The sequence below is a fragment of the Saccoglossus kowalevskii genome, chromosome 9 (assembly GCF_978046115.1).
Source record: "Saccoglossus kowalevskii chromosome 9, keSacKowa6.1, whole genome shotgun sequence".
Lineage (NCBI taxonomy): Eukaryota > Metazoa > Hemichordata > Enteropneusta > Harrimaniidae > Saccoglossus > Saccoglossus kowalevskii.
Window position 1 is genome coordinate 4,394,630 of NC_140649.1, and position 23,316 is coordinate 4,417,945.

The window sequence follows — 23,316 nt, forward strand, 5'->3', positions numbered from 1 at the left end:
GTGCAAGAATTTCGTTCAAGTTGAGTGGCAAAATACCCGGCATGGTTAAGGTATATTCGAGCATCAGCCTCTTCCGATATTTATGCTGTGTTGTGAAAACAAGCCATAAACCTGTACTCGGACAGTAAGCCGTCGCATCGACCATTGCTGCGCGTCGGTCGATACTGCCGCTGTACTGTCTTCGTGTATACTTTTCGGTATCCTCGTAATAACCTCATAGTATCACTGGAATGTGACACGCGGCATCTCATCGGTTGATTGGACGATTCAATTTGCTACCTAAGGTACTATTGTTTTTAGTGACATGTGTTTATGGCGAGCACTGAGAGACAATAAACGATGGATGTCCTTGCTTTTTTGTCACGCTACGTTTTACAAAATGGCGACAACTAATAATATAATATTTAGGGCGATTTTGAATTAGTCAGTAACTGGGAGTGACTTTTTAAAATTTGGAAGAATTGCTGTGCAATATTTAGTAGTAATTTATCAGAAAGCTTACATTTTAATTTTACATTCAGTTGTGTTTACACTCTGAATAAAGAAAATCGCTGTAATCATTAACATGTTTACGAGCACAATACAATGTAGGTAAAATAGTACAACATGAATTAGCAGAACTGTCACCACACAGTACCCATAGAAATAACTTCAAATGAACGAAATAGTGAATACCAAAACATCGTTCATCCTACCGTGTAGTAGAAACTAAGGGGTTACCATAGATTGACCAGTCAGCCAATAGTTGTGATTCCCTAGTACGTGACACGTTATGTAAAATATGCACTTCTCTATTCCACTATTGATATCATAAATACTCGTCACATGTGTCGACCAAGCTGGTGTCATTTATACCCAGTGTACAGTTGGCGAAGGATGGCAGGGATTAACCACGGTTCACCGAGTCGCATCTCTACTGCTGCCACGCACACCATGGACGAATTATGTCGCGTTATAATTTTGCTCATTTCTCTAATTTCGTTTGTATCTAGTACTGTTGCTTCAACGAAGCCGCCCCACATTGTTTTTTTTCTAGCTGACGACCTCGGCTGGCACGATGTTGGATACCACGATTCTATCATCCGAACGCCGAACATCGACAAGCTTGCGGCGGAAGGAGTTAAACTGGAGAACTATTACGTTACGCCAATATGTACTCCTACAAGGGCAGTTCTGATGACTGGCCGTTATCAGGTAAGAAGATGTAGGTGTATGTGTGTTTTTTCTTTCACTGTACCCTTCTTATAGTGGAGTAGATCTTATAGTAGAGATCTAGTACTGCTGTTTATGCTTAAATTGGAATTTCATTTGGGAGTATGCTCCGACAATAAATAGACACAATAGATATATAAAATGTGTAGTTAAATTATAAAAATGTCGAACTAGGAACATTCACGTCTTAATCGTCGCCATCAGCTCGAGTCTTCTCTTGTATGTGTGAAATTATACAATTGTATCTATTTCTTCAAAAGTTTTCCCGAGTGGAGAGGAATACACGTATGTATTTGTATTTGAAAGAGGCTAACAATCGTAACCCACACGTTTACAATATCCCACCCACTGCAGCGTGGTTTAGTCTAGGTAATTGTACGTTGAATTGGGTTTACAATCACAACCCCCACGTTAACAATATCCCACCCACGGCAGCGTGGTTTAGTCTAGATAATTGTACGTTGAATTGGTTTTACAGTCATAACCCACACGTTTACAATATCCCACCCACTGCAGTGTGGTTTAGTCTAGGTAATTGTACGTTGAATTGGGTTTACAGTCATAACCCACACGTTTACAATATCCCACCCACTGCAGCGTGGTTTAGTCTAGATAATTGTACGTTGAATTGGGTTTACAATCACAATCCCCACGTTAACAATATCCCACCCACGGCAGCGTGGTTTAGTCTAGATAATTGTACGTTGAATTGGGTTTACAGTCATAACCCACACGTTTACAATATTCCACTCACTGCAGCGTGGTTTAGTCTAGGTAATTGTACGTTGAATTGGGTTTACAATCACAACCCCCACGTTAACAATATCCCACCCACGGCAGCGTGGTTTAGTCTAGATAATTGTACGTTGAATTGGGTTTACAGTCATAACCCACACGTTTACAATATTCCACTCACTGCAGCGTGGTTTAGTCTAGGTAATTGTACGTTGAATTGGGTTTACAATCACAACCCCCACGTTAACAATATCCCACCCACGGCAGCGTGGTTTAGTCTAGATAATTGTACGTTGAATTGGGTTTACAGTCATAACCCACACGTTTACAATATTCCACTCACTGCAGCGTGGTTTAGTCTAGGTAATTGTACGTTGAATTGGGTTTACAATCACAACCCCCACGTTAACAATATCCCACCCACGGCAGCGTGGTTTAGTCTAGATAATTGTACGTTGAATTGGGTTTACAGTCATAACCCACACGTTTACAATATTCCACTCACTGCAGCGTGGTTTAGTCTAGGTAATTGTACGTTGAATTGGGTTTACAATCACAACCCTCACGTTAACAATATCCCACCCACGGCAGCGTGGTTTAGTCTAGATAATTGTACGTTGAATTGGGTTTACAGTCATAACCCACACGTTTACAATATTCAACTCACTGCGGCGTGGTTTAGTCGAGGTAATTGTACGTTGAATTGGGTTTACAATCACAACCCCCACGTTAACAATATCCCACCCACGGCAGCGTGGTTTAGTCTAGATAATTGTACGTTGAATTGGGTTTACAGTCATAACCCACACGTTTACAATATCCCACCCACTGCGGCGTGGTTTAGTCTAGGTAATTGTAAGTTGAATTGGGTTTACAGTCATAACCCACACGTTTACAATATCCCACTCACTGCAGCGTGGTTTAGTCTAGATAATTGTACGTTGAATTGAGTTTATAGTCATAACCCACACGTTTACAAATTACCACAGTATTCATGGTGGTTTAATCTAGGTACGTTGCGTGTATTTACAATCGTAACCTAAATGTTTATAAGATACCACTCATTTCAGCGTGGTTTGGTCCAGGTAATTTTATATCCTGGACTGGGTAGACAGTCGTAACTTACATATTCACAATATCCCGCCCACATAGACTGTGTAACATGCTAGATACTATGAATATACGTGAATTGAAGATCTTTAAGAAATATAATTAATGCAAATGTTTCAAAAAATGTACAATGTCGTGTGGAAATGCCAGTTTTTTCACATTTCCCAGTTTTAGAACACATTTCCCCGACAACTTTATGTCTTAACATTGCGGCAATGATGTATCAAAAACTAAGCGTGTAGCATATTGACGCTGTAAATGTGTAACCCCGACCTAGTTGGCATGGTAACAACCATTCATTTTATTGGACTAACTATATCATTCAACTCAGATTTAAATTACACGCGATTTCCAAAGGATGTAGACCAAGTTGCTCTTTGAACAACGTGATCGTTATATTACGATTTCGCACAACAAATTTGAAAACATTGATCGCATATCAGTTTAGAGCCAAACGAATGCTGGCAGTTCAGCAAAACACTACATACATAACACATCAGTTATTTGTAAATGTAATCAGTGCTGTCCCCGAGAGATTACAATACATTTAATTACTAGTATGACAGGGATATACGTCACAATGCATTATGACCAGATGTGTCGACTTAAGGCTAGCCCATCGCTTACCAGGCGGCGTTATAAACAGATATATCGACTTAAGACCAGTCCATCGCTTACTTGGCGGCGTTATAAACAGATATATCGACTTAAGACCAGTCCATCGCTTACTTGGCGGCGTTATAAACAGATATATCGACTTAAGACCAGTCCATCGCTTACTTGGCGGCGTTATAAACAGATATATCGACTTAAGACCAGTCCATCGCTTACCAGGCGGCGTTATAAACAGATATATCGACTTAAGACCAGTCCATCGCTTACTTGGCGGCGTTATAAACAGATATATCGACTTAAGACCAGTCCATCGCTTACTTGGCGGCGTTATAAACAAATATATCGACCTAAGACCAGTCCATCGCTTACTTGGCGGCGTTATAAACAGATATATCGACTTAAGACTAGACCATCGCTTACCAGGTGGCGTTATAAACAGATATATCGACCTTATACCATCCCACCGATTACTTGGCGGCGTTATAAACAGATATATCGACTTAAGACTAGACCATCGCTTACCAGGTGGCGTTATAAACAGATATATCGACCTTATACCATCCCACCGATTACTTGGCGGCGTTATAAACAGATATATCGACTTAAGGCTAGCCCATCGCTTACCAGGCGGCGTTATAAACAGATATATCGACCTAAGACTAGACCATCGCTTACTTGGCGGCGTTATAAACAGATATATCGACTTAAGACTAGACCACCGATTACTTGGCGGCGTTATAAACAGATATATCGACTTAAGACTAGACCATCGCTTACTGGGCGGCGTTATAAACAGATATATCGACCTAAGACTAGACCACCGATTACTTGGCGGCGTTATAAACAGATATATCGACCTAAGACCAGTCCATCGCTTACGTGGTGGCGTTATAAACAGATATATCGACTTAATACCAGTCCACCGATTACTTGATGTCGGTGATAATTTAATTCCGTGTATTTTCAATATTGGTGTAAACATTTATTGGCTCTTTGTTGATTTATTATTGTGTTATGTGCAATCAACACGATTAGAGGTTATATGATATCTATGTTCATTTCATTTGGAATATTGTCATAGTAAAGGTTAATTATTGTTATTCAATTGTATTTATTTGGGTGGTTTCTGTTCATTGTTGTTGCCATGCAACCAAGAGAATATAACCATTGCCAATTGACCGCCATCTGCTAAACGTAACAGGGAAATAATACCCAAGATTATGATGGAAACAGCCGGCACTCTCATAAAACGGATAATAGTAAATTTCCTGTAAAACACATATAGTTCTAACCATGAGATATGCTTTCTCTGCCATAATACTTCATAATATATTCGTCCCGTTTACAATTGAAATTTCCACACGTACTAATACATGAGAAACTAGTGTAAATTTCAACATTGGAAACTAATTCAACAATATTGATATCTTTAAACTCGTGGATACTAAATGATGCAATCCGTCATACAATTATACACGAAGATTGCACTCCAATGAACAAGCCTTTAATTTAATAAATATTTGCCTTTAAATATCAGATCCATACCACAATGCAGCACGGAGTACTGATGGCCCAAGAACAGAGATGTCTACCGACAGATGAAGTTCTGATGCCACAGAAGCTGAAGGAAAGTGGATATTCAACGCACATGGTTGGAAAGTGGCATTTGGGATTCTATAAATGGGACTGTACACCCAATCATAGAGGTTTTGACACGTTTTTTGGTAAGTTATACAAAACTGCAGATCAAATCTGAACAGTGGCGGATCCAGAGGGGGCCAGGGGGCCCCTCAAACGCATGACGATTCATATCATCTGGATTACGCATAGCTTATATGCGATTTACGCTCCGTATATTTTAAGCGAAGCTTGTACCCCCCAATACATTTTGCTGGATCCGCCACTGAATCTGAATGCGAAAGGCGAGGGTGTTCTGTATTTTACGATGGCGTGGTAACAGCTGCGTGTAAAATCTTCACGCTTCAGTCCAGAACTATAATTCGTTTAGGAAAATCGTCGCTAATTATTTGAAATTTTATCTGTGAATCATTTAGCGTATAACCTCATGTTTTCAAAAAAGGAATGACTATTTCGAAATACGGATACCGACCCCCCTGTAGCATCAAGCATACCATGTTTTCAACTATATGGAGTTCCTTATAACGTCACTGACATTAAGTTTACTATGTTTGAATCAATATCAATACTGTTTCGACTATTGAAAGAAACATGGCTGGCTTTGGTATTATTAAAGATTATCCAGCCTGTAATGAAAATATTGTTCAAAAATGACTTCTTAAACTATCCTATCACTGTAGGTAAAATTCGCCACAGCACTAATTCCCCCAAAATGAACGAGACTGGTGGCCCAGACGGCCTAAAAGCCTGGGGCGTTTTTTTAAACATCCCGTGACTATATATTCTAATATTTAGATACTGTAACGACTGTTAAACAGTTTATGATATTCTTTTATAAATTGTATAAACTGTGTGATTAATGTGAAACAACTATTATCATCGTGCAATGGGTTAGCGGTTTGTAAATTCACAAGACGTCTCAAATATTGAGTCATTATTCAAGAAATGTGTTTTTAGATTGAAATATCATTCACATTTGGATTGGAATGGTGATATTTCAAATATAAATAAACTAAAAAAAGTGCTGAAATTTTAAAATTCGAACGATATTTAATTTCTGTAACTGTCCCCTCTCACAGGGGTTTGTTATTGCGTTTTCTTTGCTCATTTACTTGTCATAGAGACCGACAAGAACAAAGATTATTGAAGTAAACGAATATGTCCCCTATGTAATTATTTTAAAATTGAAGATGAATATAAATTATTATCAATTTGTCTATTTTGGGTTATCTTAGGGTAAAATAAATTCCTAGATATTATTTGACACAGCTACATATAATGAATTTGTAAAATTGATCTAGGATATAAAATTTACAAACATTTAGTGTTCTTTTACTATATGCTCTATGTTATATTTGTATACTGTTATACTGTATTTTGGAGTGCAGGTCTTAGACGTCAGTAAAAACGTATTCAATATTCACTATTATAGTAAACATCCAGCAACCTCAAAATATATGGGTTTGTTTTAGGCTTCTACCTGGCAGGTGGTGAGTATTTCACGCATACAAGAAAATGTCACGGGCATCGTCTTGATGCATGGGACCTGCGTGATGGCGACAAAATGGTGGGACCTGAATACACCGGAGAATATTCAACCATGTTATATGCAAGAAAGGCACAAGAAGTCATTAGGAAACAAGACCCGAACGTTGTAAGTAGTCTTTTACTAGTTTCCTTCGCGCGATGGGGCATGTGTTGTTCGAATGAATTGCAATTGTGAACTCAGTATATCATCCAGTGTGTTTGCTATATTTCAAGTAGGGGTGGGAAGTTGGGTTGGGTACTTAACTGTTCTTATTTATTTATTTATTTATTTATTTATTTATTTATTTATTTATTTATTTATTTATTTATTTATTTATTTATTTATTTATTTATTTATTTATTTATTTAGTTATTTATTTATTTATTTATTTATTTATTTATTTATTTATTTATTTATTTATTTATTTAGTTATTTATTTATTTATTTATTTATTTATTTATTTCAATCCGTGTTATAACCAAGTTCCGTTCGCTATAACTTACTTTCCCCCGATACGACAAATGATCAAAACATATTTCTTTTTGTATTACAGCCCATGTTTCTGTATGTGTCATTCCAAGCAGTGCATGCCCCCCTCGAAGTGCCTGACAGTTACGCCGATGCGTACGGTAAAGACATATATGACCAGTCACGGAAATTGTACGCCGGTATGACGTCATGCATGGACGAAGCAATAGGGAACGTTACACAGACCCTAAAAGATCGAGGCATGTGGGACAACACTGTAGTGGTGTTTTCGACAGGTAAGAGACGATATCAATGATCCCATTTATAATTTATAAAACACATTAGTAAATGTATTTGATCTTCCACACCTGCGTCGTGAAATAACTGTTTATGTGGCGATGACCATCATTGCAGATGAAAATGAAGAGAAAGGAGTGTTATTAAATTGTTAGTATTGGATTCTCCTAATTAAAATATCAAGTTAAATATCACATTCTGTAAATGTTTCTTTGATTTCAGACAATGGAGGTGCAACTGGGTTTGGCGCCAGCAACTACCCACTTAGGGGTCAAAAGTGTGGACATTACGAAGGCGGTGTGCGAGGGCCAGCATTCGTCAGCAGTCCCCTACTGAAACCACACGTGAGGGGAACAAAAAACACTGAACTAATGTATGTTGGTGATTGGTTGCCAACATTTGTGCATCTGGCTGGTGGAACTACGCATGGGACAAAGCCATTGGACGGAGTTAACCAATGGGAGGCAATTAGGTAAGAATAGTCAACAATTAGTTTAATCTGAAACGAATCTGTTAGTGTTTGCGTGATTTACGGTGCTAAGGTTTATCACTGTATGCTTGTAGCAATTAAATATTTGTGTTATTTTATATACATATATTTGTTCATTCTGTATACTCTATGGAAATAGGTCGACTTTAAATTACAAGTCCTGGCCGCAATGTATTACGGGTACCGGATATGACGAGTGGCGCTCTGCGCGTGATCCTTACTGCGTCAGTAAATGTAATTCAGTTAAAATTATATCGCGATTGCGATTACTGACGGCTATATCTTGTGTAAAAATCCGTTGCCCGAATGTCATAAAAGCGCGCACTGTGGTAGAACATAAAGTTATCGTAAACACATTTAAACCGAACGTCGACATAAAAAACATTTTTGGTCATGACATATGAAGTCATGGCTATATTTTGTTGTATGTGGTGACATCTGGGTTAATAACCGATGTATTTAGTCGTGACATAAGGGGCATGATGTTGTTTTGGATTGTGGTAGTTATATATGGGGCAATGTCAATATGTTGGTATTAGTAGTACCATATGCGTTCGTTATGTTAGTATTGGGTTTTTCACATATGGGCTCGTGAATGTTCATGTGAATGTGACTACTAGACGCATATTTTTATATCTATACATTACAAACAAATTGTAAATACTGTAAGTCTTGCAATCGTGTTACCATGGACACCGACAACATCCTTCCAAGAAAAGCAACTCATCAGCATATTACGGAAATTACTATTCCTCGAGGCGGACATCTGGGTATTTTCACCGCCTGGCAACCATTACGGTGACACCAAACATCCTATGACAAAGATACAAGTTTAAACATTGAGTCATGAAGAAAATAACAAATAAAATAAAATATCGGAAAATGATTGATGATAATGACGACAAACAAATGACAAATGCACTAAATACTACTAGTAAAGTCTAAACTGGAATTGAAAATGATATAACCATATCATACACACTAAATAATCAACCAAGAACATGGATTTAATGAACATACTACATACATCAATCGTTTAGTCTCATATACTACATGTATATAGCACATGGCTGTAAAACTTATTGTCCTGTGGCCGTATTTCCCCAAGTCACTGTATTTTCAATAAATATTATTATATACATGAACATGGCGCACCCCCCTCGCGAGAAGCAAACTGCGCCCTACAATATAGTGGTATCTTCCCCACTTATAGACAATCGTCTTCTTACAATTAGAATGCAAATAGCATTTTCTCTTATACTGGTGCTCTCAATTTCAGTGAAGGTCTTCCTTCTAGACGTAAAGAAATTCTTCATAATATTGACCCAATTCGAGCTAAATCTCCCACCCTTAAGACGGAACCTTGGATGCTAAATCCCTACTTTGACATCCGTGTTATGGCGGCGATAAGAGTTGGGCACTGGAAGCTGCTCACGGGACAAAAAGGTAAAATTAAAATATTTTGAATTGTGTTGTTTTAACAGTTAGCATCGTGTCGCTACCGCCATTTTGTTTACGTAGTTAGAGTGAATTGGCAAACAGTGATTATCTGTTCTTCTCTCCGTCCTCATCAAATTTAAACCAAATCGCTAACATTTTATCCATGTACGTGCCTTACATCTCTGTCCTGAGAAATATATATATATATATATATATATATATATATATATATATATATATATATATATATATATATATATATATATATTTATTTATTTATTTTGTGTAAAGTTATTGCTTACTGGCAAGTTGATGGACTCATTGTTACCCCCATGAGAAAACTAAATGCATTGAAGTTAATTAGAAGTCGGAAATATAGTAGATCGTGTTTTTTATCTCCTCTCCGTGTAGGCAATGCGAACTGGCAAGAACCCCCAGAGCTTGGCAATCGCTTAACAAACCCGTATACAAACAACATATTACAGTTATACCATATAAAAGAAGACCCAGAAGAACGGAACGACATATCAGCGACCAGACCGGATGTGGTCTACAGGATTTTACTCAGATTACAAGCATTAAACAGTACAGCAGTTTTACCCACGCATGTTGACCCTGAGTTTTCGTTGTCTGACCCAGTGAAACACGATATGGCGTGGAGTCCATGGGCGTAGAACGATAGAATAATTTATATCACAAGACAAGAAGATGGGAGACTATGCTATTACGCATGGTTCATTTGCATCATGACGTCATCCGAATATGGACATTTCTCGCCTTCTTTGATTTGTTCGAAGTTTACCTAACTGAATACAGTAGTGTCCGAGTCTAGATGACGTCAGATGTGTGAAGGAAACGTCATCGGTGGTGAAACGCTCAACATAATGGGGGTGTTTCGGTTAACCATAATACACTGCGATCGCTAATGGAGTTCCGGTTTGTGAAAACTCGCGTTTACAGAGACACAAACTAAGATTAATTTCAGTGTTTTTAGCTGTTCTTTGAAACACTCACGAACAAGGGTGAAATTAATCGACAACCTTTTGATTTTTGGATTCAACCACTTTAGATCGCCTTTTTGACAGTTGCATGCATTACAAATCATCGTGGTAAATTCGTTTCGAAATAAAACAGTGAAATAATGACGTCATTGACAATGCTTTTATTTTCAACTGTGAGTTCTAAACACTGCGATAAAGACTTTCCATTTTCGACATTGTAAAATTCTTTTGTTTTTATACCAAGTAAAATCATATTTATAAGAGCTATATAGTTTGTGATTTCATTCTGCTTCTTTCAGTCAGAATTAAAGACAAATAAAATGCAAAAGTAAAGAGAACAAACTATCCTTTTCTGTAATGTTTTTGTGTGATCGGTAATTATGAACATTATTGATAAGTATATGGGGAATACCTTTCGTTATAAATTAATTTCTAATATAAAAAAAAGCGAAAGAATTTCACAATTTCGAAAATGGAAAGACTTTATCGTAGTGTTATTCTACTGTTCCGAGCCAAACAGCGATTTCGTAACTGCTATCTTTATAAATCTTAGTCTTCATAGTGAATGTGAATTGAACAATGTTTATCCGTGCACTGTTAGTAAGCACACAAACTGAGTTTAAATATTTGTAAAACTTTTAGGGAAAACTTGAATTAACTGGGGCAATAACATTTCTTCCAATAACATCTGGTGCAAGAGGAAAGTATCTTTATCAGTAAAACAAACATTGTATTTACTATACTTTTTAGCACGTGTTCTGTTGAATATTTTATTATATGTTACAGATGTGGATTATGGTACGAGGTGTATGCATGTGTGGTATTGCTTTTATCGTATGCGCATGCGCATGTTTTAATTCAATAAAAAAGTGACACCCATCGCAAACGTGACGTCTCTTTGTCAAATGATCTTACTTCACCATTGAGGCAGAGGAGCTTTTATAGAGATGAAACTGCTCATTGGAAACTTCACGAAATATCACATGCTGCAATAGTTCCGATAGTATTTAAGCATTTCATGGTGCAAAATAATATCTAAAATATTGAAAGCGTATTAAACTTAACAAGAACGCACCAACTGACGTCACATTAAAATACCGAACAATCTGCAGTGCCCTGTTACTATCATGGCTAAATTGCAGTCCCTACCCATGGATGTCACCCTCTATTGGCGAGTAGTGGTATAAAATCGACGGAAGAGGGCGCAAATCATAGAATGGCATAACAGCCAGTGATAACATATTGGCGGTAATCTTACGATGTGAACACATATAAACTCAGAGCTTACAGCAGGCGCCGAGATAAACTGAACATGATATCTTCGTATCAATTTATATTGGAATTTTGCAATATCCTTTCGAACATTCGGTGTTTGTTTTGACTAACACCAGAAAATGCTGGGTGGTAAAATCACTTTGCTTTTCCAATTTGTCGCTTTTTTCACGTAACTCATGTATGTGAAATTACGGTTGTAAATGTGGTTGAATGTCATAAGACGTCGTCCATATGCAAATTGCAACTGTGAATAACTTATTATATGATCACAAGTGCAACGTGCTGGTACTTTCAATATGCAAATTTCCAAACTTTAAATGCAAAGTCGTAACAAACACTTATTTTGGCTTCTCTTTTAAAAACAAAAAATAAGCTCTGCTTTTACGTCACAGACGCACAGTTACCAGCACAATCTAGCACATTAACCAATAACACCACGTATAGTCACAGCACAAACTAGCGCATTAACCAATAACTTCAAGCATAGTTACCAGCACAAACTATCACATTAACCAATAACTTCACGCACAATCACTAGAACAAGCTAGCACATTAACAAATAACACCACACACAGTCACCGGCACAAACTAGCACATTAACCAATAACACCAGGTATAGTCACAACACAAACTAGCACATTAACCAATAACTTCAAGCATAGTTACCAGCACAAACTATCACATTAACCAATAACTTCACGCACAATCACTAGCACAAACTAGCACATTAACAAATAACACCACACATAGTCACCGGCACAAACTAGCACATTAACAAATAACACCACACACAGTCACCAGCATAAACTAGCGCAAATAACAAATAACATCTCGCACAGCCACCAACACAAACTAGCAAATTAACCAATATCATCACGCACGGTCACCAGCATAAACCATATAGGGTTTTAATTGGAGTCTAATTAAACTCAATTACAATGCAATACATCGTAGAATTGCGTTTTAATTAAGTTTATCTAAATAAAACTTGAGTATCCCGTGACTAAACATAGAAAAGTTTGCGAAGCTTAGGTTTAGTAACGGGGGGAGGTATGGTGTGTATCTGGAGTACTGGCCCCACTTCTACTTCTATACAAACACATTAAAACATAACATCACGCACAGTTACCAGCACAAACTAGCGCAAATAACAAATAACATCACGAACAGTCACCAGCACAAACTAGCGCAAATAACAAATAACATCACGCACAGTCACCAACACAAACTAGCGCAAATAACAAATAACATCTCGCACAGCCACCAACACAAACTAGCAAATTAACAAATAACATCAGGCACAGTCACCAGCACAAACTAGCGCAAATAACAAATAACATCACGCACAGTCACCAACACAAACTAGCGCAAATAACAACTAACATCACGCACAGTCACCAACACAAACTAGCGCAAATAACAAATAACATCACGCACAGTCACCGACACAAACTAGCACATTAACAAATAACATCACGCACAGTCACCAACACAAACTAGCTCAAATAACAACTAACATCACGCACAGTCACCAACACAAACTAGCAAATAACAAATAACATCACGCACAGTCACCAGCACAAACTAGCACAAAAAACAACTAACATCACGCACAGTCACCAGCACAAACTAGCGCAAATAACAACTAACATCACGCACAGTCACCAACACAAACTAACGCAAATAACCAATAACATCACGCACAGTCACCAACACAAACTAGCGCAAATAACAAATAACATCACGCACAGTCACCAGCACAAACTAGCGCAAATAACAACTAACATCACGCACAGCCACCAACACAAACTAGCGCAAATAACAACTAACATCACACACAGTCACCAACACAAACTAGCGCAAATAACAACTAACATCACGCACAGTCACCAACACAAACTAGCGCAAATAACAAATAACATCACGCACAGTCACCGACACAAACTAGCACATTAACAAATAACATCACGCACAGTCACCAACACAAACTAGCTCAAATAACAACTAACATCACGCACAGTCACCAACACAAACTAGCAAATAACAAATAACATCACGCACAGTCACCAGCACAAACTAGCACAAAAAACAACTAACATCACGCACAGTCACCAGCACAAACTAGCGCAAATAACAACTAACATCACGCACAGTCACCAACACAAACTAGCGCAAATAACCAATAACATCACGCACAGTCACCAACACAAACTAGCGCAAATAACAAATAACATCACGCACAGTCACCAGCACAAACTAGCGCAAATAACAACTAATATCACGCACAGTCACCAACACAAACTAGCGCAAATAACAACTAACATCACACACAGTCACCAACACAAACTAGCGCAAATAACAAATAACATCACGCACAGTCACCAACACAAACTAGCGCAAATAACAACTAACATCACGCACAGTCACCAACACGAACTAGCGCAAATAACAAATAACATCACGCACAGTCACCAACACAAACTAGCGCAAATAACAAATAACATCACGCACAGTCACCAGCACAAACTAGCGCAAATAACAACTAACATCACGCACAGTCACCAACACAAACTAGCGCAAATAACAAATAACATCACGCACAGTCACCAACACAAACTAGCGCAAATAACAAATAACATCACGCACAGTCACCAACACAAACTAGCGCAAATAACAAATAACATCACGCACAGTCACCAACACAAACTAGCGCAAATAACAAATAACATCACGCACAGTCACCAGCACAAACTAGCGCAAATAACAAATAACATCACGCACAGTCACCAACACAAACTAGCGCAAATAACAAATAACATCACGCACAGTCACCAACACAAACTAGCGCAAATAACAAATAACATCACGCACAGTCACCAGCACAAACTAGCGCAAATAACAACTAACATCACGCACAGTCACCAACACAAACTAGCGCAAATAACAACTAACATCACACACAGTCACCAACACAAACTAGCGCAAATAACAAATAACATCACGCACAGTCACCAACACAAACTAGCGCAAATAACAACTAACATCACGCACAGTCACCAACACAAACTAGCGCAAATAACAAATAACATCACGTACGATCACCAGCACAAACTAGCGCAAATAACAACTAACATCACGCACAGTCACCAGCACAAACTAGCGCAAATAACAAATAACATCACGTACAGTCACCAACACAAACTAGCGCAAATAACAAATAACATCACGCACAGTCACCAACACAAACTAGCGCAAATAACAAATAACATCACGCACAGTCACCAGCACAAACTAGCGCAAATAACAACTAACATCACGCACAGTCACCAACACAAACTAGCGCAAATAACAACTAACATCACATACAGTCACCAACACAAACTAGCGCAAATAACAAATAACATCACGCACAGTCACCAACACAAACTAGCGCAAATAACAACTAACATCACGCACAGTCACCAACACAAACTAGCGCAAATAACAAATAACATCACGCACGATCACCAGCACAAACTAGCGCAAATAACAACTAACATCACGCACAGTCACCAGCACAAACTAGCGCAAATAACAAATAACATCACGCACAGTCACCAACACAAACTAGCGCAAATAACAAATAACATCACGCACAGTCACCAAAACAAACTAGCGCAAATAACAAATAACATCACGCACAGTCACCAGCACAAACTAGCGCAAATAACAACTAACATCACGCACAGTCACCAACACAAACTAGCGCAAATAACAACTAACATCACACACAGTCACCAACACAAACTAGCGCAAATAACAAATAACATCACGCACGATCACCAGCACAAACTAGCGTAAATAACAACTAACATCACGCACAGTCACCAGCACAAACTAGCGCAAATAACAAATAACATCACGCACAGTCACCAACACAAACTAGCGCAAATAACAAATAACATCACGCACAGTCACCAGCACAAACTAGCGCAAATAACAACTAACATCACGCACAGTCACCAACACAAACTAGCGCAAATAACAAATAACATCACGCACAGTCACCAAAACAAACTAGCGCAAATAACAAATAACATCACGCACAGTCACCAGCACAAACTAGCGCAAATAACAACTAACATCACGCACAGTCACCAACACAAACTAGCGCAAATAACAAATAACATCACGCACAGTCACCAGCACAAACTAGCGCAAATAACAAATAACATCTCGCACAGTCACCAGCACAAACTAACACATTAACAACTAACATCACGCACAGTCACCAACACAAACTAGCGCAAATAACAAATAACATCACGCACAGTCACTATCACAAACTAGCACATTAACCAATAACATCACGTACGGTCACCAGCACAAACTAGCACATTAACAAATAACATCACGCACGATCACCAGCACAAACTAGCACATTAACAAATAACATCACGCACAGTCACCAGCACAAACTAGCACATTAACAAATAACATCACGCACAATCACCAGCACAAACTAGCACATTGAAAAATAACATCACGCACAGTCACCAGCACAATCTAGCACATTAACAAATAACATCTCGCACAGCCACCAACACAAACTAGCAAATTAACAAATAACATCACACACGGTCACCAGCACAAACTAGTGCAAATAACAAATAACATCACGCACAGTCACCAGCACAAACTAGCGCATTAACAAATAACATCACGCACAATCACCAACACAAACTAGCGCATTAACAAATAACATCACGCATAGCCACCAGCACAAACTAGCACATTAAAAAATAACATCACGCACGATCACCAGCACAAACTAGCGCATTAACAAATAACATCACGCATAGCCACCAGCACAAACTAGCACATTAACAAATAACATCACGCACGATCACCAGCACAAACTAGCGCATTAACAAATAACATCACGCATAGCCACCAGCACAAACTAGCACATTAACAAATAACATCACGCACGATCACCAGCACAAACTAGCACATTAACAAATAACATCACGAACAGTCACCAGCACAAACTAGCGCAAATAACAAATAACATCACGCACAGTCACCAGCACAAACTAGCACATTAACAAATAACATCACGCACAATCACCAGCACAAACTAGCACATTAAAAAATAACATCACGCACAGTCACCAGCACAATCTAGCACATTAACCAATAACATCGCGCACAGTCACCAGCACAAACTAGTGCAAATAACAAATAACATCACGCACAGTCACCAGCACAAACTAGCGCAAATAACAAATAACATCACGCACAGTCACCAACACAAACTAGTGCAAATAACAAATAACATCACGCACAGTCACCAGCACAATCTAGCACATTAACCAATAACATCACGCACAGTCACCAGCACAAACTAGTGCAAATAACAAATAACATCACGCACAGTCACCAGCACAAACTAGCGCATTAACAAATAACATCACGCATAGCCACCAGCACAAACTAGCACATTATCTAATAACATCACGCACAGTAACCAGCACAAAATAGCGCAAATAACAGATAACACCACGCACAGTCATCGGGACAAACTAGCTATTGTTTATGACCGTACACGATATTATTATTTCACAGTGAAGGTGCCCCTTCTCGTCGAACAGAAATCCTCCATAACATTGACCAACTTCGTGGTAAAACACCGGTATTTTTGAATGAAGCTTGGATGAACAACCCTTATTTTGACATCCGTGTTATGGCTGCCATCAGAGTGGGGCATTGGAAGCTGCTAACGGGACAAAAAGGTGATTAGAAAATTGGTCCTCGGTCTTTTTTTTCTTGGTGATTAATATTTGAGTGCCAAAACTCCGTGTATGATGAATGAAATGAATTGTGGTTTCTTCTACACTTCAGAGTTGGGGGGGGGGGGTCGCTCACTTCAGAGTTGGGAGGGGGTCGCTGGTTCTTTGAGAAACATGATGAAGTTGTATATTGATTTTCAGTCGCTTTGAATATAACCATATTAAAAATTCCAAAGTCAATGTTTCTGTAAGCCGTGTTAAGACCCTGTGAAATATTCGTATGTGATTAGCATATCAAGAGTCGTCTCTTTTCTTACTAGGTGACTCGAAATGGCACTTGCCTGCTGAGATAGGCGGTATCTCCAGGAGTTCCTATAGCAACGAAGTACTTCAGCTGTATCACATCGGAGAAGACCCGGAAGAAAGATACGAGATTTCGTCGCTAAGACCAGACGTAGTCATCAGACTTTTACGACGACTACAATACCATGATAGCACCGCAGTGTTGCCAGTGGAAACCGAGCCTGAGTTCATAGAATCTGACCCTGTGAAACACGATATGGCATGGAGTCCCTGGGCATAGATACCGCGTGTAAATAATGAAATAATACAAGTTTCAAGAACTATTATTTTCGATTTACATTTCCTGGATATATACTTTTTCTTTAAGCGTTTCATTCCAAGATCGTTTTTCTTAACCAATTCCATTAATTCAATACTTTCTTTTTAAATACGGCATATTCATAACATTTAAGTAATGCTTGATTCTGGTGCATTTACCATGGTTGCGCAACTAGTATTTCGCGATCGTCCATCATGTTACCTGTCGTCCAGGGCGCCCTCGCACGGTTGCGTTTGGAAACAAATCCACGATGACGCTAAATTGAATATGGCGTATTGTTTAGACAAGTAGAAAGTATTAAGTTCACGCTAACATTTTAACAGAAAATGTGATTGTCATAATCGATTGGCACATTGCGATAAGTTGTAATAGTTGTTTTCTGTTTTTATTGTCGGCTATCTCTGAATGAAAATATAGAGATAATGGTCAATTCTTGGCTTTAATATACAAACCATTTTTTTTATCATAATTGCAACAAATTATAATAGTTAGAATCTATTGTTTTTCTATTCTAACGTAGTCTTATTTCCTTAACAACAAGGTGTCATTACAAAAATAACGTATGCATTAAATGTTGATAGACACAGGAGACTTTCTTTACGAGTTGAAAAACTGGTCTGTTTTGTCATATAATAAGTAGACATTTTTTTGAAATACTAGTAGTGTCTGTTCTCCATTTCGTGGGGAATTTCTTTTTTATAACAATTAATCATTAACAGCAAGCAACTTGAATGAACTTTGAAAATGTAATTCATATCGTATTTCATTGGCTTGCGGGCATGACGCACCCACTTGTATTATGTTGGATTCTGATCTCTTTCCGGCAAAACAAGATGAATTTTGTATTGTATAAAATCAAATACTGGAAGTTCGAAACTCGTGCAATTGGCACAGTGTTCAGGATTTTGACAATCGCCGACTGAGTGGCGACAGTTATTTAAGAAACGCTAGAAGTTGTGAATGTATATTACTTGACTTGACTTACTTATTTACATGTTACATAAGTTTAGAATCTGTGTACAATAAAACATAACTATATACCAATCATTGGTCAGCTTAGTTGGTCTATATTCTATACCACATAATTTAGGTTTTAAACACATGTCATATTTGGGTGTGACGTCACGTATTCCACGTGACACTGATTTGCAACACCGACACTACAGTTGCGATTGGACTGTGGCTACATATATTTGGTAGAATATTGGGTCACGGTCACGAACGTCATGCAATTGAATCACGAGGAAGCGCATTATGGGTAATATCGCCATTGTTTCTAGAAACACTCCTGCAATTGGTATTTATGGTTACAACATTTTAAATCAATCTGAAATTCACAATAAATCATTACATAATTGACACAATTTATACCACTCTCTGTCACGTGACTCATAGTCCTAGCCATGATGTGTTTATTTCTGTAACTTAAGAATTAGTCTTTTGTTAATCGTCACATTTTTATATGCATATTAGGAACCGATCTCTGTCTGGCTGGATATATGAAACTCATTTTTCTTATTAAAAAATGAGAACTTCTCGATTAAAAACATCCAGTGACCGACCCAACATTTTAACGTTTTTAAGTTGAGCTAAAACATCATTATATATTGTATACAGCTAGTTACTACAAAATCCTTTGCAATAGCTATATGTCGTTTCAGTGCGGAAATTTAGCTAAAGCGCAAACGTATTGTGAGACAATACTGCTTGCATAATAAAATGATACTATATTTTCAGCAACCTTCAAATTTGCATGCATTCATGAACATCAAATTTACATTTTTTTAGAAAAATGGCAAAAATATACGGCTCTCAAATGCGAACTTGCAAAATATTAATATTTTAAAAGTGAAATATATTTTTGAAAAATTTGGTATCAAAGTTTGGTTGCTATGGTAATAACGTTTGATGTTGAAGCCTTGGATACAAAGCAAAACAGAAATAGCATTGTATATATTATGAATAAATATAAAAGAAAGCTTTGTTATATACGCTATATCAGAATTATCATAAAATCGGTCACGTGATTCTCGTAGATATTCTGCATCTCAATATGTCCACGTCGTAGGTGTAAACCACAGCTCGGAAAATCTCTTCTATCGTTGACTACGTATGCAAACACGGTCACTCAAATTAGTTGAGTGGCCATGATATGAATGTTACTGGATGTGATTTAAATAAACTATGATTCACAGCCTTTTTGAAGATTTAAAATATGTTTTGTTGTTCATTTCTGTTTTGTACTATCAATCCTTCCTATACATCCACAGTGTTATGTAATCTCAATGACCAGTACATGTCCTCTTGAAATTTGCATGGAACGTGAATGGGATCTTAATCGCATACCACCGTGGACGGCTAATCACCATTGTATGCCCTTGTCCTATAAATCCTTCATATAATCAAATACAATAAAGTCATTCCCTCATCTTGACAATTTATTTTGCAATTCAAACTGAAACCTGCGGTTTGTGAACTATAAATAAAAATAAAAATTGAATTGAAAATGAGCCTATTCATGATATGCATATGAATAATAAAAAAGACGTCTTCAAACAACGCTATTATAGTAAATATGAAATGTAAGAATCATAATTTATAAATTATGGGTGCATTTTTGTGACAGGAACTAGTTTGGTATCACGTGGTATTGATATTTCGCATTAATATTCAATCGGTTACATTGATGCCGTGTCTAAAATTTGAAAGCACAAATCGTTTAAGAGGTAACCCAACGTTTATTTGTATTTCAAGACACGCACCCACCCATAAGAATGATTTTAAATAAGTACTTTCTAAGTTACTTTCATGTTTTAACAATTTAAACACTTTCGAGAGTTTTTGCAGTAGACAAAAAATCAATGTTTGTAGATTGTTTGTGTACCTGTGCCATACAAGGATATTGTCTTATACTCATGTTCTCAATTTCAGTGAAGGTCTCCCTTCTAGACGTAAAGAAATTCTTCATAATATTGACCCATTTGGAGCTAAATCTCCAATCCTTCAGACGGAACCTTGGATGGTAAATCCCTACTTTGACATCCGTGTTATGGCGGCGATAAGAGTTGGACACTGGAAGCTGCTCACAGGACAAAAAGGTAAAATTTAAATATTTTTAATTTTGATAAGCAGCATCATGAAAAAAAGCATTTATCGAGTTTAATTTGATAATTGACTGCCATAGAGTGCATTATCTGCAAATAACTCCCAGGTACAACTGTTAAAAACGGGTAGAATACAGATATTAGAGTGAAGTATGTTGACTCCATGGCAACAAGCAAAGCTAAAGACAAAATCATGACACTACTCTCAGCTTGAATTAACGAAACTCGTAATTGGTAAATCAAAATGATATACAAAGTATAAACACTTTTAGACCAATAATCAATAGATTTTTGTCAAATTTCACATTAAAGTGTTGTTTTTTTCTGTATTTCTGGCTCAGTGGCTACCTTACAATTTGAAGTTTGTGATCAGATCTATTCAACTTCACTATACCACAATGGCTTAGCATTTTGCTACTAACAACCTGCGCAATTGTTATCTCGAGCAATGGGATTATCCAGCTTACAACAATGACAGCGTAAGCTTTACGGTGACTCAATCGATGCTCGCTCTCTCCCACTGTAGGTAATGCAAACTGGCAAGAACCCCCAGAGCTTGGAAATCGGAATACGAACCGGTATACAAACAACTTACTACAGTTATACCATATAAAAGAAGACCCAGAAGAACGGAACGACATATCAGCGACCAGACCGGATGTGGTCTACAGGATTTTACTCAGATTACAAGCATTAAACAGTACAGCAGTTTTACCCACGCATGTTGACCCTGAGTTTTCGTTGTCTGACCCAGTGAAACACGATATGGCGTGGAGTCCATGGGCGTAGTTCACGAAACCACAAAATTACACTATTATTATTATTATTATTATTATTATTATTATTATTATTATTATTATTATTATTATTATTATTATTATTATTATTATTATTATTATTATTATCTGAACAAGATATAGAGTACATTCTAGAATTTAAGTGATTTAAAATATGCATATTAATTATTTCTGATGAGAATTTTTTTTTCAAAAACTGTAATATATAATGTTTTATTCGCAATATTTGTATTACCGTGACTGCATATGTAATATAGTTTATATTGAATACAAATAATTAATAATATTCATATGGATCCCATTTAATGTTATCACATGCAGAGGAAAGATCGACTATAATGAATCAATGGTTATAACATATTTATATCACCCCATATATAGGTATATTATCACGTAGAGTCAAATCTCAATATCTAGATGTATTTACAACTCATTGTACAATATTCCCATGGTGTATACTAGTTTACAAACCGATTCCCGAATTGATAGCGTTTACACATATCGTTTGTGCGATTGCGCATGCTGCGTGATCTGAGGTCAATGAAGTTAGGACAGATTTCGAATGTTCCAGTCGCTGTTCATATCTTGTTCATGTTTCCAACTCGCAGCGTACAACATCCTCTCAAATAAAAGTGCCATTATCTTCCAGCTCTTACAAGCATATGCAACTTTGCACACTATTCTGCCTAAGCGAGAACAACGAACAATTATCTTTGTTATAGCGTAATATTTTCATATTTTGGGGAAATTTTGGGAGTGAAAAACTACGGCCATATTTAATCAGCGAAACACACACGTACCATCCCTTTCATTTTATTTCCAGTTCAAAAATCATCTTTTTCAACTGGTAATATCCTTTATACCCTGCCCCTTTATATCCAAGCATACTCGCTCTGCTGACTTGCATGTCTATTGTTCTTTTGACCTTTTACATTTCCTATCCTACCCTCGCTCATTGCTATGTGGGTTACGCATGCGCAAAAATAATAACACCGCGCCTGTTGGTAATTCAGGAATTATCGAATAATCTCATACATAGGCATACATACGATGCAGTGATAAATCATATACTTCGTACGACTACCACCCTGAATGTCCATCGATGTAAACGATCATTTCACAAAGAAAAACATATTTTTTCGCTGGCCATTCAGATGTGACAGAGCGTTGCTACTAATCGTTTATCGTCATCGGTCATTTTGTTATTCAAAAA

General features: G+C 37.5%; 1 protein-coding gene across 3 annotated transcripts; it reads left to right on the plus strand.

Annotated features, from left to right (window-relative positions):
- The first annotated feature begins 924 nt into the window (after positions 1-924).
- Positions 925-22,391, plus strand: LOC100375292 (arylsulfatase B-like). Of its 3 annotated transcripts, none has more exons than XM_085503066.1 (7): positions 925-1,194; positions 5,210-5,396; positions 6,783-6,964; positions 7,392-7,602; positions 7,826-8,075; positions 21,134-21,300; positions 21,833-22,391. In XM_085503066.1, the coding sequence occupies exons 1-7, from the start codon at positions 934-936 to the stop codon at positions 22,093-22,095; spliced, it is 1,521 nt and encodes a 506-aa protein (XP_085359192.1). In that variant the 5' UTR covers positions 925-933; the 3' UTR covers positions 22,096-22,391. The 3 variants fall into 3 exon arrangements, with proteins under 3 accessions (XP_085359192.1, XP_085359193.1, XP_002739678.3); XM_085503067.1 differs by lacking the exons at positions 21,134-21,300; positions 21,833-22,391 and adding exons at positions 17,417-17,583; positions 17,901-19,246; XM_002739632.4 differs by lacking the exons at positions 21,134-21,300; positions 21,833-22,391 and adding exons at positions 9,373-9,539; positions 9,945-11,420.
- The last annotated feature ends 925 nt before the right edge of the window (positions 22,392-23,316 follow it).